At 36.5% G+C, this 19,523-nt stretch overlaps 2 protein-coding genes across 2 annotated transcripts; one reads left to right on the top strand and one right to left on the bottom strand.

Moving 5' to 3' along the window:
- The first annotated feature begins 21 nt into the window (after positions 1-21).
- LOC135685118 (potassium voltage-gated channel subfamily A member 1-like) lies at positions 22-10,840 on the top strand. The gene has a single exon (XM_089112657.1). It carries the CDS (start codon positions 6,521-6,523, stop codon positions 7,841-7,843), a length of 1,323 nt encoding a protein of 440 aa, XP_088968783.1. The 5' UTR covers positions 22-6,520; the 3' UTR covers positions 7,844-10,840.
- A 3,141-nt stretch (positions 10,841-13,981) lies between these two features.
- On the bottom strand, positions 13,982-18,689 carry LOC135685121 (uncharacterized). Its single transcript, XM_089112728.1, has 2 exons — positions 17,770-18,689; positions 13,982-17,410 (listed from the first exon to the last, which is right to left on the bottom strand). Exon 2 carries the CDS (start codon positions 17,379-17,381, stop codon positions 16,596-16,598), a length of 786 nt encoding a protein of 261 aa, XP_088968854.1. The 5' UTR covers positions 17,382-17,410; positions 17,770-18,689; the 3' UTR covers positions 13,982-16,595.
- Between the last annotated feature and the right edge of the window lie 834 nt (positions 18,690-19,523).

Here is a 19,523-nt window from a genome sequence, read left to right as displayed (position 1 = left end):
ATTCTAATTTTTGTGGTTGGAGTTTAAGATGTTTTCGATTTGGGGGCTAACTCATAATAGGGAAACGATAGAACTAAAAGCAATTTGTTTTTCAATGTTACAAACGACAACCTGAAGATGTTTTTTTGGATTTGTCAATAGGCCTTAGACTCGCTCTTTGGTTAGCAAAGGTTTATTAGGTGGTAATGGCTACGAACACGAAATTTTCAAATGTAAAACCTTTTTGTTTACATCGCTAAGAACACTAAGCAAAACCAGTGTAAGAAAGACTTTGCATAAAAATTTAAGAATGTAAAGAGTTTCAGGTCAAGCAGTTTGTCAAACCCAGCTGTGAGACGTTCGGCTTTTTTCCACGAAGCAATCTTGATTGACCACAAATATACTACACAAGCAGCGACACCGTATGGTGCTCGTCGAAGACACCACCAGCAAAGCCAGTGCTACTATCTCTGTTGTTTAAACTTCAATTAAAAATCGTTGCAAAATGCTTTATCAGAAACAAGACACATCAACAGCATTACTTGCATATGTAAGCAGAAGTAATGCAGATGGTAAAACAGTAAAGATGGAAGATTAGAAAAAAGGCCAGTTCTTTGGAAGACAAACGCAATAGCAAAGCAGTGATGGTTTGAATGTCTATTTGAAATGAAGAAACGAATGCCAAAGAAATTTATTTTCAATGCTGAGATGGGGATTTTAAAGAAGTAACTAAATGCAAAGAGGCCTACAAGTCACTAAATAATGCTATAAACTGTGGAAAACAATTTTATTTATTCAAGCATCTTTGTTTGCCAGCTTCTTTGGGCAGCACTGAAATTTTTTTTGTAATATGAAATGTCTAAATGGGTAGTTTTACGGGAATTGATTATCAAAAATTTGCGCAGGCCCATCGTCCAAAAAACACCATTGTAGCGCATATGTCATTTTATCGGCTTGCAGTCGATTTTATGAAAAAAATTCTTAGGTAATGCGGGTATAATTAAGTGGGTTTTTTTCTATTAGTTCTTTTATTGACATTTTGATATAAATACTACTAAGTGACCGAGATGAGAAACTAGTAATTGATACGACGAGGCAGTTTCAATTGAGAGACGAACTGAACTTCATGTGGATAAACTTCCATCTTTTCGTTACGGCTGTAGATATTGCTTGCTTTGCTTTTTTGCTTTTTATTTTACACTGTCGTTAGCTATCTGACTTTCTTCGTTTAATCTGTTAACATAACACTTTGAGCTTCTTTGTTTATTACGCGCTTTAGACTGAGTATCCTTGGAACTTGTTAATTTTTTTTATAATAAAACAAAACAAACAGCACTTCGAATTTTCAGGGAAGAAAGCTTTAGGAAACTTTAGCTAAGAGACAAAAAACCCATTCTCCAGAACAATATCTAGAATGATGTTGAATATAAAAGAAGCAAGCAACAACAACTATGAAGATGCCCTTTAAATGCTTTAGTCACAACAACCTTGATTTAACTGCTGTTGTATATAATTATCTTGAGTCTTTTCACATTAATAGTTCAATTTCAAGTAGCAAGTTATCTTAAACGAATCTCCTCTGAAGATTAGTCTTTCATGACGGGTGGGACCTACTCCTCGAAAAAGAAGAATGGATGTCGATATTGCGGTCATGAAGTATTTTTTGGGTCTACGCATAATAGAGAAATTATTGTTTTGTTTCATTTATAAATCAAAGCAGCGGAGAAAACCAAGTGCCCTGGTGTAAGGCTCACAGGCCGGGAGCATATTGAGCTTCGATCACAGGATTCATCCTAAAAAACTCACAGATTAGAGTAGAAACGACAAGAATATATCTAATTAGAAACTTTAAAATGTTCACGAGAATTTTCTTCTGACTCTGAAATTACATTGCTCAGAAAGACTCTTCAAAAATGAGTATGGTTTCTGTCGGTGAGCGTTGAAAAATGGCCTTTTAAAACTAAATTGTGCAAAGCCTCAATTTATGTAAAATGGAACTAAAGTTTCAGACAGGAGCCTTGCAGAACAGCAGATATGCGCCATTCACTTCGCAAAATTGTTTCCCATTTTCTGAAAACGAAAAGTTCTGGCTATGCCATATTTACAAGTTTCTTTGAAGAAAACTACCTAAGTCGATAAATGTTCAGTTAATTTATTCTGTCAAGCCACAAAAGATAGGACACGGTTGTCATATACTGTAGGCCTAAATCACTGGCTTTACCTCGAATGGCAATATGCTTTTGCAAGTTTGGTTAATGACATTATGAACACGCAGCAGCTTTGACATTATAATTACATAAAAATGATGTTTGGTAGTAGCTAACGTTGCAAAATCCCTTTTCCTAAAACTTTGTAAAATAGCATATCTTTGTGTTTCCAGCTTTATTTGAAAGGCTTTTCTTGTTTGGTTAGAAAGTTTTACCGATATAATTTATTCTTATGCTTCTAGCCAAATTTTCATCTCAAATTACCTTATTCCTTTGTAAAAATTATTTGTTTTTAAGTTTAGCAAAAAAAGAGCGAATGCAAATACCATGTTACAGGAGCTAAATGAAATCCCCGGCCCTTAACGAATTGCTGATGTTTCATGATATGATCCAGTTTTGGGTGCGACCTTTAAAGTTTAGATCTCTGCAGATTAACAAAGTTTGGGAAAACAAAACAGTTTGTAATTTTGCAAATTGTTTGTACAAGACTTTACTTCAAACTGAATATGTATACAATTGTAGCATAACAGCTTATTAATCTAGCTAGTCAATAAAACACCAATAATATTATTTTTACCAATTATTTAATTTTTCTGAAACTTCATAAGCTTAACAAACCTCCGAGATTTTGATTAAATTTTTGAAAAAATTCACAAGCTTAATTCATTAACAACTGTTGTTGTAAATATGTACGGCAATAGGTTTTTAAGATATTTGACCTGAGATTTCCCTGATTCAATTTGTGACTGTTTATACTTTTAAAAGTCTAATTTAAGATCATGGAACTATCTGTTCAGTCTAAGAAAGATTTGAGAAAGCATGAGGTTTATTGATGGATAAATATCAATGATGCTATGTAAAAAAACTAGATAGATGTATTTATTTATCATTTGAAGAACATTACAAATATATATAGGCCAAAATTATAAAGGCACAAGAATACGACAAAAATTTCTAAAGTTATATTTGAAAGACTACTATCTGTAGTAGGTACTCTGTGTTAATTGGTAGTGAAAGCATAGTCAGGTGACCATAATTAAAAACGACTTTATGCCACATGCTTTTAAGCGATTCCTACATATATTTAGAAAATTTGGCTGAATGCTAGGCTGTGTAGATTACATTTATATGTATGGACTGGCCGCTCTTCTATCTTTTGTAAATAATATCCAGATAAAAAGTCATTGAAGACGTTGATAGGATCAGAATCCCAACAGCAACTTGCAGTATATCATTGTAATGTTTAATCTTTGCAAGGCTATACTTGACACGCGCCCTATAGAAAATAAATCTTCTATTTTGATCACCTTAGAAAAGGTCTAACCAGGATGATCTCGTTGACCATCGATCTCCTTTTCAAATTCAGTGGTTAGTTTCCTAACATGGCCAACATTTCAAAAGACTGTTGCACAACTGAAATCATATTTGACGAAGCAACAGTTTGTGTTGCTGCTTAAAGCTGTGTGGTCCTTAGATTTACAAATTATAAAGAAAATCACGAATTATACGAATAACGTTTTTGCTCTTGGCTTTGTCAACTACACCTTCTTTGCCCATTACATCCTACCATAAGTTTTCGATCTAACCTTAAACAAATTGATTATAAATGCCACTTACTTTTTTTAATTTTTTCTTTCATTCCTTGTTAATCTTTTCTTTCATTCCTTAAGCATATAGTGTTGTATATTTTACCTAGAATAGTTCTTCAAATTTTTTAAAATGTTATATATTAAAGTACATGTGGGCGAGAATTTCTTTGCTAGAATACTCTCGTTTTCTTTGTGCAGTCATTCAGCCCTGCCAATTCAGCCCTGTAGCTGTTTTTCTGAGTTTGAATTTTAAAGCTTTTAGCTTAATTTTGAGTTCTTGAGATAATATTATTACCTGATGTTACAGAAGACACCCAGTTCTTGTTTTTCAAATTAACTTTTTCTCAGCCTAATCTGAACTCACGCAGCTTGCGATTATGGGTCATTATTTCTCTCCTGGGTCTAATAAATATTTAAACTAAACTCTAGTCTTTCCTTCCACGTGTAAGTGTGGTGATTTCCAAGATAAAAGATGATATTCAAAGCAACCTTTTTTACACGAGGGCAAATTAAAAAGAAATTGCAACGCTAAATAATTCAAGTAGATTTTTGAAAAATTCGAGCATTCCGCAATTGATTCCACTGCGTTTTTGCCCTCCTTGAAGCGACCAATGGTAAATGTTTCAAATAAAGATGAAAAGTTGTTCTTATAAAAGTTTCGCAAAAGATTTGCTATTCAAACGCACTTTGACACAATGTTTTTCTTGGATCTGCGTAGATGGCAGGGAAATGCTTCATGTTGACACTCACCTGTTTCAATCGATGAGGTTTTGTTTTTCTAATCACCAGGCAGTAATTGACATTCTATTGATACTTTGTCGAGGGTTGCGTAGCTCTCAGTCTGATTGCCCTAACTCCAAGTTCTTTAATAGACTTTAAGAAGATGTTTTGTCCACACCCAAGGATACTGCGGAGGTGTATAATGGACGGCTGATCTGTGTGGTGTTGCCAAGGTAACGTTCTCCTAAGCGAATGAAAGAATAGGTGCCAGTATCGCAGAGAGTTTTCATTTAAGTGTACTGACCTTGGCAATGAGATGAACTCTAATCACAGCTAGCAGCCTCTTGGAAAGCTGTGCTTGGCAGGTTGTTTTGAGTTTGACTACACTGCAACAGTTATACTTTGGCGAAAAGCAGTTAATCATTCTTCGACGAACTGATGACCTAAAATTGGCAAGAAGTAAACTATCGTTATGAAGCTTTTCTTTCCGTTTAACCTTTAAGGAACATCCATTGGAAAATGTAAGTATTTGTGTCTTCTTTTGAATTTATAATGCAGCAACATTTAGTTTGGAACTGAACATTAACAATATATGGAAATGAGAAAATAAATAATGTTAAACTTCCATCTTTAGCTTCACTCGTATTCTTGCAAATCCCATACATTCTAACCTTTCTCTCGCCACATCTGTCACTCTTATGTTCAATGCCGAATCATTAAAAAGAATGTAACCTCTTCAGTTTTTGATCTCAGATTTCAATTTACTTTCAGCAAGTCCGGTGAATGGGCAAGATTTGATTTTTGTATCTCTCATTCAAACATGTCTTTCTGTTTTGGTTCGGTAGGCAGTCTTATTTAAAGTTAGGTCTATTGCGCCAATAACATGATGACATCACAGAATATGAAAAAACATGTTTATTTTTCTATTCTGCAATTTTCCTGTTCTGTGATGATATTCCTTAAGCTGGCATTGATAGCCCCATTAATATCCCTTAATGTTCCTTAAGCTGGCACCCTTCAATAGTAGCCTAAGAATGTCATGTACAGAAATCAATCGAGGTCTCAAAAATTAGCAATCGAGCAAAAAATCATCAACATAAATTATTCTCTTTATTCTTTTAGTCGTTTATTAAGCCATCTGAGGTCAACAGAATGTTATCACAATTCCACTAAATCGAATATTATCCTCTTAATTGCCTCTGTCTAATTGAAGTAAATTCTAAAACGACGAGAATGCTACAATATTGTGCAGGCAACTAATTTGTCTTCTTATCCTGGCGTCTTTGGGAAATCAAATGTTTGTGCAACTTTGCAGTATCACACTTTATAATCAATTTCAATTTTTCATGCTAGCAATAAAAACGACCAAAATTGTGTCTCTTCATTCAAAATCATAACCTAAAATCATTCAACCTTGTTTCATAGATTTCAATCATCGGGTTACACTAAAGCGTTTTTTTGTAGGAACCAAGATTTTGAATCATTATTTTATATATTGCTAGAAACCTAATTTCTTTGCTCTATGTCCAACTTTTCATATTGACAGAAGAGCAGCATTAGCGTTGGTAGGAAAATGCTGCACAGATACTGGTCGAGGATTGGAGTCCTGCCTTTGCTATTTCTGGTATATTGTTAATTTTACAGAATGATCAATAAGTTGTTGCTCTTGTCATATTTGAATAGGTATTCAATCAGCAATATATCATGAAGATTCAGGAACTTTGCAATTCCCTTGCAGGTACTTTGACACTCGTTGGTTTCACTGCTTTTTAGGTAGTTATTTGGTATTTATTGTTTGATAAAAACACATGAGCGTTTGACAATCACTTCGCAAGTGTTGGCGATCAGCTGTCTTTACTTTGAGGCCCATCATTAATCCACTGCTTTGTCGCTCTACCGCTTAACTGTTATCCGCTTTACAGCTCTACCGTTCTACTGCTTCTCCGGTTCACCTAGCCAATATCGGACCAAAAGCAATATCTCCGTTGCCCCGGATACGCCCCTTTTAGAAAAGAAACTCTAGCAATGTCAGTTGCAGTTTCATCCGTCCAATTACTAACTGCGGGAGATGGAAGTGGAAGCAGCACGCCAACGCTTCGTCGGACATTTTGTAACTCGCCGCTTCTTCAGAAAGCCAAGTTTAAAGATCTTTCACCAAGATATCCCAGAAATAGGTTCGCTTTAGCCGGTGGTTTTTCAAAAACTCGAATTAAAATTAACGTCAGTGGGACTATATTCGAAACTCTGGAAACGACACTTGACAGATTTCCAAAAACTCTTCTAGGCGATAAAACGAAGCGTTCTAAACACTACGACTCTATTCAGAGATGTCTTTTCTTCGACCGTTGTCGTATTTCTTTCGAAGCCATATTGTTTTATTATCAGAGCGGTGGGTACTTGATACGGCCTACAGACAAAGACATGACTGACTTTGAGAAAGAATGTTTCTTCTACGGACTCGAAGAGACTGCCATTTTGAGCATGAAAGAGCGAGAGGGCTACGCGCGGCATGAAGCGCCGAGCCAAGACGCAGTCGATAAGACATGTTGCTCTAGCTTACACAGCTTCCTGGAGAATCCCAACTCGTCGAAACCAGCCAAGGTTTTCGCCGTTTTGTCGATGCTAATGATAGTTGGCTCTGTTATCCTAGCCTGTCTTTCGACGATGTCGCAATTTCGAGATGATCATGCATCTTCTATTTTCAATAGTCCGCTCTCTGTCATCGAACTGATAATGAACATATTTTTCGGCTTAGAACTAATTTTAAGGTTTATTAGTGCCCCAAAAAAATTTTCATTCTGGAAGTCACCGCTCAATATCCTCGATTTGTTTGCGGTGGTACCTTATTTCATTTTCTTTGCCTTCGACGATACACAGATAACTTATTTAGGATTTATCAAAGCATTCCGCACGATCAGAGTGTTGCGATTCTTACGGTTCTCGCGTCATTCCGATACACTGCGCGTCGTGATCAACATTCTTAGCAGTAGCGTTCGTGATTTGCTAACGGTGGTCTTCTGTATGCTATTGATGTCGATCTCCTGGGGCAGCTTGGCATACTACATTGAAGTTGGGAGCGAGGAAACCCAGTTTATTAGCATTCTCGATGGCATGTGGTGGGCTATTCAGACCATCGTTTGCCTTGGATACGGCGATATAGTTCCGGTAACGTTTCCAGGAAAGGTGGCAGGTTCTATTGTCGCTGCCGTTGGAGCCCTGACATTGACCGTCCCTTTGTTATCAATTGGCGGTCGATATTTGCAAATGTATTCAAGAACGTTCTCCATCAACTGCTCTTTGGATATAAACGAAAACGACAAAGGCAACAGTAAGCAACAAAGTCTTTGAACTTTTTTAATGCTGATGTACTGTATGTTTTACAAAATTAAGTTTAAGTGAATTGAAAAAGTAAAGTGAACTTTTTCTTACTGGCCATTGATTACGCAACCTCACCGAGCTTCGCTATACTGTTTTGGTGGATTAAGGATGGTGTTTTTCACAGATACAAAAACGCTATGCCGTCATCAATGTAGTTTTGTCGACCTAATGAAGTTCATATTACATGATATTTTATGCAATACCAGGAGGTTCAAGACAAAAATGGAAAAAATTGCCAGGATTGGCATGCTTGGAATCATTAATTGCTTGCTTCAGTCAATTGATACTATTTGAATTAATATCGCTGTCATAAAAGAAATTGAAAGATAAAATATAGCGATCCCTACAAATGCCTACAAAAGAAGAAGGCAGGGGGGAACTTGTCAAATTGGTAATGTACCAAATGTGCCTGCTTTCTTTGTTAAGTGTGCACCTGTACTCAAAGACATGTATGTATATCACATTGAGTGATGTTCTTATAGTTTATTTGAGTCCGGCATAGTTAACACAAGGAGAGAAGGCAGCCGTACTGTCAGCAAGTAACTTAAACACAACGCTGAGCGACAACGTACTAAAACTGCGCGGCATAAACATTGGACATGAATGTAAGCATTTATCACATTATTGTCAAAAAAGGCAATCGACAGTCACTAAAGCGGACTTAGCCATCTTTCAATCAAGATTTGATCAATCAAATAGTGCAATTCTACTCACATGTTTATTGATTGGCTAATATTGATTTACAGTTTCGTATCTGTCAATTGCCTTTAGGCATTAACAATTAGCTTACGCAAGAACTGCGTTAAGTAAATGTGCAGTCATACAGTGACAGTGGGGTATAGGGGTATAGCGTTAATTACCCCCTTCTTTCGTCAAAACATATTTTTTCCTAGAACTTGATTAAACAGCATTATGTAGGGGAGGACCATATTTTTGCCTAAGAAAAATTCACCTGGTCCAATGCACTGCAACGACCAAAAAAGGGCGTGGTCTAACTGGTCACATGCATTGTCCTCCCACTGTGCAGTAGCTTACGGCGCCACTGCAGCGATACGTTACAGGCCAACAAGAACAAGCTTTCGTACACAATAAAAAACAATAGCTACATTTATTTAGATTTCCAAGACTAACTTCAGTTGAACAGGAAGAATATTATGAGAATTTCTCTTAATACTGTAACATTATGTAGTTTTTAAGCTTCCTTATTGAAAACTATGCTTTGAACTGGACTGTCAATAATTGCAATCGTATTGTATTTGTCAAGCAGGATATGACAGAATTAAGTTCTCTCTGTGATATCTGCTAAGTCACCCGCTTTATTTTGTCTCCAGTATTATAGTTGCCAAGTGAATAAATGGCAAGTCGGTTAAAAACAGCGATATGGCTTTTTCAAAGACCAAGTGGGGAGAGTTAAGTAGGCTCGGTGTACATATCGCGCGTATGTGATCAGCTTTCCACCTAAAGAAACTCCATATCCTTTAATATTGCCTCCCATACAAGAAGGAATGTATTTAAAAAGGAAAATTATCCTGTTTATGAATTAAAATCCTAAAATGAATGAATAATTGATTTATCTATGGGGTATTAAACAGCAGCAGATCTTATTCTATGCCTATATCATCTTCATTCTGTAACCACAACATAAAAATGTACTGTTCATGTGTAGCTTTGGTTGGTTGATTAATTTATGCAGGTTTCTTGTCTGGTATGAAGCGATTTTCCTTTTCTTGTGTAGACCTGACATGTTGCTTTAGATTTAAGTTTTGCATATTGATTCAGATGTACACACGCTTTGGAGCGTAGATGAGGGTGGACCTTAGTCGCTTCTCAAAGCTTCACGCTATTATGCGATCATCGAACGTACAACAGAGCTTTGCCTTTTTATCCAAATCGGAGGAAAAGACCATGGACGGATTTAAGAGGGGGGGGGGGGGGGGTATAGGGGTGTGACACCCTCTAAATATTTTTGTGTCCTTCAGTCAATGTTGCTGCGATTCAGTAAAAGGCAATTTTTTGTTGCAAAAATAATGTTGCAAAAATTCACTCAATGGATCTTCTTGCCTTCATGATATTAAAGTTAAAACTCGAAATTTGAAAATGGGCGTTTTCATCATTTTCTAGGCACCTAAAGGGCGTGGAATCAAAATCCAATCATTATCTATCAGCCTCCAATCCTTGCTACTAAATCCGTCCCTAGAGAAGACAGACGATCTTCAAAGCCCGTGTCTTGGCTTCAAGCGAAAAATAAAGAATAACAAAATCCTCAATTCCTCTCATCTGATTGCCTTTGTCTTTGCCAAAAATAAATCTAACCGGAAGGATTTATTCTTTAAAGGCAATCTGTCTCGTTGTAGATTGGTTAACGAGAACAATAGCTGGAACAATAGCCTAAACACGATTCCAGCGCTCCGCCATATTTTTTACAATGCGATGAATTAAAGAGGGACTGGAAACAATGAAAAATCCCTTTGTTCTATAATAAATCAACGTCGTAACAGATTGCCTTAAAAATTATCCAAGCCTAAAGGCATAAAATATAAATTGATTGAAGGCACAAATATCAACTTTGCAAGCCCATAGCAATGGCCAATAACCTCGACTTATAGAAAATACCTAAATTTCCAAGCTCACTGCCTTTGTTTCTGGCATGAAACTAACTGATTATAAATATTAATTGTTCTAAGCCTTTTGCCTTGGCTTGAAAACGTTTTGCTGAACGCAAACATCCTTTTACAACCAACCAAGAATTAAGCTGAACAAAAACATCCACTTTTCCAAGCCAACTGCTTTAGATTTTAGCAAATTATATCAAAGATGAGACATCAATATTTCGCAAGCCTATTGCTTTATCCTTAAGTTTACAGCCTTATATTTGAAAAAAATTATGGTGGAAAACCTGCAACTTTCAAGGACAATAGCCAAACTTTAAAAGCCTTAGACTTAATATTTGGCGAAAGCTGATTAAAAAAAGGAAAATTTCCAAGACTTGTAATTGCTTCTTACGAAAATCATTGCTGACTAAAAACATTCTAATTTTGGGGAGAAATAAAGTTGACAGAAAACATACCATGAGCCTTTAAGCTCAATACCTAGCAGGTAAAGGAGCCGAGAGCAAATAAAAAGTGTCCAAAGCTTTTGTATTGGCAAAATTAAGCTTACTAAATATAACAAGTTTTCCAAATAATTTGGCCAATTTGAAGTAGGTCGAAATCATCTAACTCTCCAAACCTAAGCCTTGGTGGTTAGTAAAAAATGCACCTGACAGAAAACACCAAACCTGTCAAAAGAATAGCCCAAACATGTATGGCAAAAGTCAAAACAGAGAAAGTGCAGCTAAGTTTATAGCCTAAGTTTTTGCCAAAATAGAGCTTGACTAAAGAACCCAAGTATTCAAAGCCTGTAGCTTTTGATTTATAGCCAAAACCAAACCTATGTAGCCTTTGCACCTGCCCGAAAATTAAGCGCTGTTAAAGCAACTGATTTTTCCAAGCCTGTAGTCTTGCTTATTTGACAAAATCGGAGTTCAAAGAAGTCTTCTTGTTTTCTAAGCCTATAGCCTTTGCATCGATCGAAAAAAGTAGTGCAATAAAAGCAGGAATCTGTTCGAGCCTACTGCTTTGCTTATCGGGAAAATCAGATTTCAAATAAAGAACATAATTCTCCAAGACTATACCCTTAAAGTTACCCAAAAATGAGGTGCAATAAATTAGTTAAATTTCAAAGCCTATCCTCTTGCTTGCTGAAAAAAATCAGAATTCTATGAAAACTCAAAATTTCCTAAGCCTACAGTCTTTACATCGACCCGAAAATGCAGTGTAATAAAAGTAGCGAATTCTTGAAGTCAATTAGTGAGTACTTGCTTATCGGTCAAAATCAGAGTCTAAATACAGCCCCCAATTACCTAGGCTTGCAGCCTTGCATCCACTTGAAAATAAAGTGCAGCTAAAGCAACTTATTTTACAAGTCTATTGCCTTACATACTGAACAAACCATAGTTAAAAGCAGTCTTTTAATTTTCTAAGCCTATAGCCTTTGCATAGATTCAAAAAGAAATGATTGCACGTGAAGTGGCAAAAGAAGTGAAAAGCGGTGAAAAGCAGCAAATATTTTGATTCTATTGCCTTGCTTATTGGACAAAGTTAGAGTTCAGAATAAAGTAGCTAACTTTCTAAACCTTTCTTACTTACTAAAAAATATTAGAATTAGAAGAAAGATCCTAATTCTTAAAGCTTATAGCCTTGCCTCTGCTCTTCAATGCAATTCGACAAAAGCAACTAATCTTCACAGCCTTCTTAGCAAATGGCCTTCACATCTATCAAAAAATGAGGAGAATTGAAACTTAGCCAATTCTCAAAGTGAATGCACTTGGTATTTGGCAAATCAACAAGGGGCTTTGCTAGTAAATCCAAAGTGTAGGCGAGCTCTGATTTGTGTTCATTATGGCCTTATTTCTGCATCGAGGCTTGCTGTAGGATTTCATTGTATTCTTAATGGCTTTTCTGACTCGTTCTTGAGAGCAATAATTCAAGTAAGAAAAATGAGGCCTTGGAAAAAGCAAACTTTGAGTATACTAAAGCTTTTTGTCTGACATTCTTCAGGGTTCAAAACGTCAGTCATCGATCCACAACTGGGTGTATATATTTCCTAGCGTAGAGTTTTCGATCTATGTTCTGACGTTTCAGACTCTGAAGAGTGTGAGACGAAAAGCTTTAGTTTACTCACATGTTTGCTTTTTTCAAAGGCAATTTCAAGTTTTGTACCACCAAAAGATTGTAAGAAAATAATCTTACTCTACACGTCCTTTCCCATTCGATTTCACAAAAAAATTGACGAGGCTCTTTCTGTAATTAAAATGGTGGGATAGATATATCTAAAACCTTTGGCTTTAGTATTCCATAGAATCGGCGTGACAGCAAAACAAATGTTTGCCTGCGCAATACTTGGTCAACAGTGTTTATCTCGGAATTATCATATCGATCTAATGTTTTTCAACAGATTTTTTGGCTGGATGTGCGAGTCAACAGCATTAAATGAATTTTTCTTATATTGCGTTTTGAATTCATGTGCAGCTGAGAAAAGAAGGATCGAGTTCTAAGATCATTGTTTTCGTTTATCAAATGACCTTCGCTATAAAATCATAAATTTCATTGTTGTTTTGGCATAATTCGTTACCAGGGCAGGTCTTATCTTAAATTCTTAATAAAATCCATTTCATGAAAATAATCATTTTGGGATGGATTAAATGAAAATCTGACTCAAACGTTTCTTACATTTTCACAATTCAATACCTAGGGTATGGAAAAATCAGAGAATATAAGGTCATTCAATTGATTATTCTATTGAAAAAGAATGGTGAATCATTTAAATGTTTTCCGGCAATTTCCCGTATGCCTCTCTGGCCCAGTGTATGCCCTCTGTCCCAGTACCCAGGACTGAGAAGGCAGTGATAAGGAATGTTTAGTGTACATCGGAACGGCGATCAATGTAAGCACTAAATAAATCCATCCTTGACTATCGTTTCATTTCCAAACCCATAGAGTCACTACAAATGTACAGTTTTTTTCATCTTAGCAGTGATAAATTTCAAGCAAAAAAAGGCAATTAGTGACTCTAAAGATCGATCTTCGCTCGAAACTAAACAAAACAAAAATAAAAGATGCAAAAATTTAGCATACGAGTATGTGCTGTGAAACTGCATTGAGGGAACCGATCCTAAAGAAGTTAAAATCTTTTCTTGCCTATTTCTTGCCGAGTCTCGCTATTTTTTCATATTTTTGACTGTTTTTCTTCACAACATTATTGTAAGAAACAAAACTTGCTACCACAATATTAGCTAGACGAATGTTTCTCAAAAATTCTGGGTAAAAATCACGCTTGTCCTGATTCATCAAAAATCTTATTTAGATAAAAAGACAAACTTTTAAAAAGATTCCAGCTTGGCTGTTATTCTTAATTAATTTTTAAATTTCACCAATTTTGAGTCTCAGCATTTTCAAAAGTCTATGCACACCAGAAGCGTGTACAAAATTTAGTTGCCTATGCGTTGGCTTTCTGCTTTGAAGGAGCCAATACCAAAGAGGTTTATCAGGGAAAAGAAAGAAGATATGATAAATGACTTTCTTTCATTACGATTCATACGCTAGAGATAAAGATTATAAAATAGACAACTGACAGCGTTAATAAAAAATCTCAGGTTACAGAGTTCAAATTTACAAAATACGGATGATCTACTTTTTGCATTCGGCGGTTTCTTTAGCTCTGGCTTTTAACATAGCGTTTCTATGCTTGTAAGGACAAAGATGGAATTACTCTGGATTTCACTTGACTAAATCTGTTTCTTTTTACCCTGGAAACTAGAGCCTCATGAATCCAAGGATATAGTATTGTAGACGGCTGCGATGGCAAGGAATATTTCTGTTACTAGTTTTGAAGTATATTTCTGAGACTAAATAATGGACTCTGGAGCCCAGGGTGTTTATTCTAGTGTCACACTTTCTTTAAATTTCTTTAAACTATTCCCATTTCCCTGCGTCACCGCCCAGCTAACAAACATAGCGACTGGGACTAGAGATGCCAAACATGGAAGGCATTTATGGCGCAAATTTAAAAGATTGTGAAGTTAGATGCAGTATTGCTGCTGTTATATACATTTAGTTGTTATGCTGTCAACAATATTGTCGATCGACATTTAGTTCCTTGTTGCTATGTTCGAGGGGCATTTCACTTCAAAAAATTCCGTACACCCCCTCTGAAAATCCAAAAAAAATCCGAAAATCCTCAAGAATCCTTTAAAAATCCGAGAATCCCTGCAGGTCCTCTTGCGATCCTAAAACCACTCAAATCTCTCAAATGTACCATAGACTATGATTTTTTATAAATTTTAGTAGATGTTCGGGAGGTGTATCAAAAATCAACTAAACAGTGCCAAAAATTTTAGCAATCCTTTTGCAGAAACCTCTGTAATTTTGATATTTTGTATCTGTTCATAACATTGCAATTCGTTAGCAAAATTCAAATATTTCATTTGCCATATATAACCCACATTCTATAGCTTTAATCAATAGATTCTATAGAATTTGCTTTCTTGAAGTATTTCATGGTGTTTTTTAAGGTTATGCAGCTAGAATCCAAAAATTCTAGATAGTGTACATACTTTTGTGACATCACACTAAGAAATTAGCAATCTCGGCTTCGATATCATTTAATCAAAAAGATTGACGATTAGTTTACGATACATTTACACGTTTTTGATGGTATTAAGAATGTTTACAGGCAACAGGATTTTGAAAGATAATTAGGTATTAAGAATGTTTAACGTCCAAGAAAAAATCCCTGGAAATCTTCAGAAATTCGGAAGAAATCCAGAAATCCAGAAATCCAGAAATCCATGTCAAATCTGTCCAAAAATCCGAAAATCCCAATCAGGATTTCAGGGATTTTAGAAATCCCAAAAATCTTGTACGCTATTTCAGGTAGTGAAATGCCCCTCGGCTATGTTCGCATCCACTAGCCTAATCTAAGCGCAGCCTATTACCTTTGTTGCTACTGTAGAGAGGATATGATAATGTAGGCATTTGGTGTGATAGTTGCACTTTGGATTTTGGCGACTCTTCGAGCAGATATCTCTTCTTCCACAAAATCGAATATCCGAAGTAATTTTAGCTTTAGACCCGATAACTTTTCAAATAGGAATTGTCTAGTTTCAATACTGCTCGACCTGATAGTCATAAATATGCATGATTAATAGTCATCAATTAGCATGATTAATTATTTCAAGTAATTGGTTAGGGTTAGGGTTAGGGTTAGGGTTAGGGTTAGGGTTAGGGTTAGGGTTAGGGTTAGGGTAAGGGTTAGGGTTAGGTTTAGGGTAAAATAATTACGTCATCAGGTCGAGCAGTATGGAAACTAGACAGCTCCTTTCAAATAGGTTTTCGAGTCATTTCACACTGAAGGCGGATTCCCCTTCCCTATTCGCTCATAACGTCTGCCACTGGGCAAGATTGTAGTCTTGAGACTGTCATATGGCAATCTAAATTTCTCCGCAGCTATAGCTTGAGATATGTCCCACATAGGGGCCACCATTTACTGTCGCTAATCGTATCGTCAAATATATCTCCCCATTAATAATGTTATGAAAAACGTTTCATTGAAACAAATATAAATTAACGACAAAAATGCGTCTTTAAGCCACCTAGGTATGCATTATAAATATAAGATACTATATACATCTACCACCTTCTAGTGTACACTTTAATATAGTTCATAACATCCAAACAGGATTCATCTAACATTTTTTTGTTCCCATCGCCTAGCTTAAACTAGAAACTGGGAACTTCCTAATTGCCAATGTAATCAAAGTTCTATAGAACTATTTATTTATCAAAAACTCTTTCGTGCTTTGTTTTTAGCATAATATGGAAAATTGCGAGGGCTGAATCACTCTTTCCAAACAGTTTACGAGACTTTTATAAACAGTAGGATTTTTCAGAACTTTTCGGGAACTTTTCTCGAAAACAAAAGGATTTACGCAAAGGGAGAACGAAATTTTTGTGGAGTGATATGCCCCTCGGAAGATTGAGTGAAATGACGTATTTCTGAACCTTGACAACTAATAAAATGGTTTCCTGATCAACCGTTCTACTCTGCTTTGCATAAACAATAGCGACCTACTTAACCTCTTTTGGAAATGAGGATGCCTCTACTACAGAATACTATAGATTCTCTACTCATCCTGGCCAATGGGACGAAAAAATCGTTCTTCGTTAAATCGTTCTCCGTAGAATCGACAAATGTCCTTTTCTTGAGGATTAAGTGGCTTAACTCTGATCATCTTCATTTTTCTTGCAGCGCAACGAAACTCAAATGGCAGCCACGGTGTTGCTGAGCGCTTTTTCGTGACATGGACACCTAAGCATGGCTTAGGCCTCTTTTGTTCTGGCTGTGATTTGCATAACGATTTCCTTTTCAAGCGCGGTGAGAGATTATGCATGAATTCATCATGATTTCTCTGAAATTCTTGCCCAAGGTGAACACGAAAACTGCGAAAAGTTCTTTTGTCGCAGATTTTGCTGATTTCCTCGTCGCAAAGGGATTTCGACGATTCACCCACGTTCGAGTCTGTTGACCTTTTGCGCTTTATCGTAGACAGAGAGCTGCGCTCGTCGCGTAGCTTTGCGCACGTTGCGGCATCTTCGCTTGCGAATATCGGTTCCAGCTTTTTGGTCAGCTCATATATTGTTAGGCTGTTTTTAGATTTGCATTCGTGGTAACCATCAAAGATCGCTTTGCAGTTTTCATTCAGGTTTGATCGGGGTTCACAGGATGACCTGCTATGACTATTGTCTCGGACTTGACCACTTATCTTGTTTGCTTTGAAAGCTTTAAAATTTTTGTCCGTGCTTTCTTGATAGTAAAACACACTAGGCAGCTTCTCATTTCCACTATCATTCAAAGGCAGTCGTTCAATATGACTCGTGATGAAATTCAAAGCCTGCAGCTCCCCTGCCATTGATGAATCACCCCCAATGATTATCAACTCTAAAAGAGATCATCGTTAAAACCTTAATATCAGACAAACCTTTGTCTACAAATTCCACATATCCCCCTTTCATGGCAACGAATCGGTCACCTAGATTCACGCAAAACTGAAAACAAAGAAATATGAATTGTGAGAGCAGAGGAATTGAATTGTGATATAAAATTTCAAGTTATAGTAATATCTTGTGCATTAAAATGAAAGATCGTTAGATAACAATGTTTGTAACTTAATACAGTTTTATCTTTATTCTACTCGGTTACGAAGCACCGTGCGGAGAACAGTGCATGGGTCTGGAAAACCGCCGCTTTCAAGAGTCAGCCAAATGTTAAACAACTGGCATGAAATTCATGCTACTTACAACCGCAATGTGCTTGCATCTCCCCGCTGCATCGCAAACCAACAGCTAATGCCAGCTACGAGCACACTTGATCAATTTCGTGCATCTACATTCATTTTCAATGCTTGCACTGGGACTCTCCACTATAAACGTAATCCATCAGCACTGCTGGGAACCCGAACTTGCTCTTCTATGAACTTAATACTTGAACAAGCAAACGTAAATAGGCTAAAATCCTTTTGTCTTTATTCACATTGAAAGATCACTAAGAAGTCTTGGTTGCTGGTTGCTAATATCGAGCAGATAAAAGGACCATTATTCCTGTGCAGCGTTACTTATTTATAAACACAGGGGACTGAAATTACAAACCGCACATGTTAATCGTGTCCTTCCTCGCCAAAATCTTTCCCTTGGAATTTAATTAGTACCTGCAGCATGTGAAGATAAAAAAAGACACAAGAAACAAACTTGTTCGCTGATAATAATTTGTGACAGTTCCCTTAACTTAATGCTCGTTCGCTTATGTTTAATACAGCCACCTCGCATCTGTAATGGTAAAAAAACTGGACCAGAGCAAGGATGGGGGTGTTGGAAGACCAGAGCAAGGATGGGGGTGTTGGATGACCAGAGCAAGGATGGGGGTGTCGGATGACCAGAGCAAGGATGGGGGTGTTGGATGACCAGAGCAAGGATGGGGGTGTTGGATGACCAGATCATAGTGTAAGCTCTGCTTTATCTCGTCTTACACGATACAAAATAAACTTATTTCTTTGAAAGTGGAATGCTCCTTCAGAAAATTAAAAAAAGCGGATATGCATAGCATAGTTGACGTTAATGGAAAATTAGAAACTCCTTCTTGTGGTATCTTATTCCTTAAAAGGATGACCTCCTTATTAAAATTCCCCGATCAATGCAACATTGGCGTAGAAGAAATAAGGGCTGGGAGGGCTGCAGCCCCTCTAATCAAGCAAAAGTATTGCATTTCAGGCTTCATTCTGACAAGATCCATATTAAGCCCCCCCCCCCCTGGCGCTTTGCATACGATACGCCTATGAATGCAGGAGAAAAGCGATAAAGAACATAGAGTTTCTCCCAGCTAATAATTCGTAGGCTCCACTACTGCCTACAGGAAATTACCTTGCCTTGCTTTTGAATCCAGAATCATTGCTACCCTCATCAACATTAGCTTTGCACGAAAAAAGTCGTAAAATGTTCATCAAAAGTGCTAGATTTGTTAGAAAATCTGTTGCAAAACTTGTAGTTGGGATTTTTAAGTGTAAAAGTTTCTTAAAGAGGTTATTCGCCTAACAAAGTTCCAGCTTTTCAAAAAGGAAATATAAATCTGAAGGTAAAATGTGATTTCTGGTATGGAATTTTGGGGTCCTGTGACACTAGTAAATGCAGAAAAACAGATTTAATCAACCCTACATGTAGGTCTTTGATAAATAAGATTGAATGTCACAATTGGAAAAGGCTATTCCCCCTCACAAAACGAGGCGTACATTTGCCTTCTCTTATTTAATACTCTTAATATTTTACCTTATAGTCCACTTTTAATGTGATGTTGTAAACTCGTTCTCAACTAGATAATAAAAACTTACTGTTGAAAATGCAGTATCAGGTTATCAAAAAAGTATAAAGTAAACAAAGGCTTGGTTTAGTTTTTACCTTAGATTTAAGAAACGTTACAATACATTAGCTTGCTGGTGGCTGGAGCAAATCTAACCGATAGTTATTTAAAGTCACATTTTGTTGAAAAATTAAGATAGCGTTCT

This window comes from Rhopilema esculentum, chromosome 15 (assembly GCF_057945365.1).
Source record: "Rhopilema esculentum isolate cy_ngs chromosome 15, ASM5794536v1, whole genome shotgun sequence".
NCBI lineage: Eukaryota > Metazoa > Cnidaria > Scyphozoa > Rhizostomeae > Rhizostomatidae > Rhopilema > Rhopilema esculentum.
The sequence above is the reverse complement of the archived record's forward strand: the minus strand, read 5'-3'. Positions and strand labels throughout refer to the sequence as shown.

What these genes read in the sequence shown, in the direction of transcription:
- LOC135685118 (XM_089112657.1), top strand. Translation starts at nt 6,521, where the DNA reads ATGTCAGTTGCAGTTTCATCCGTCCAATTACTAACTGCGGGAGATGGA.
- LOC135685121 (XM_089112728.1), bottom strand. Translation starts at nt 17,381, where the DNA reads ATGGCAGGGGAGCTGCAGGCTTTGAATTTCATCACGAGTCATATTGAA.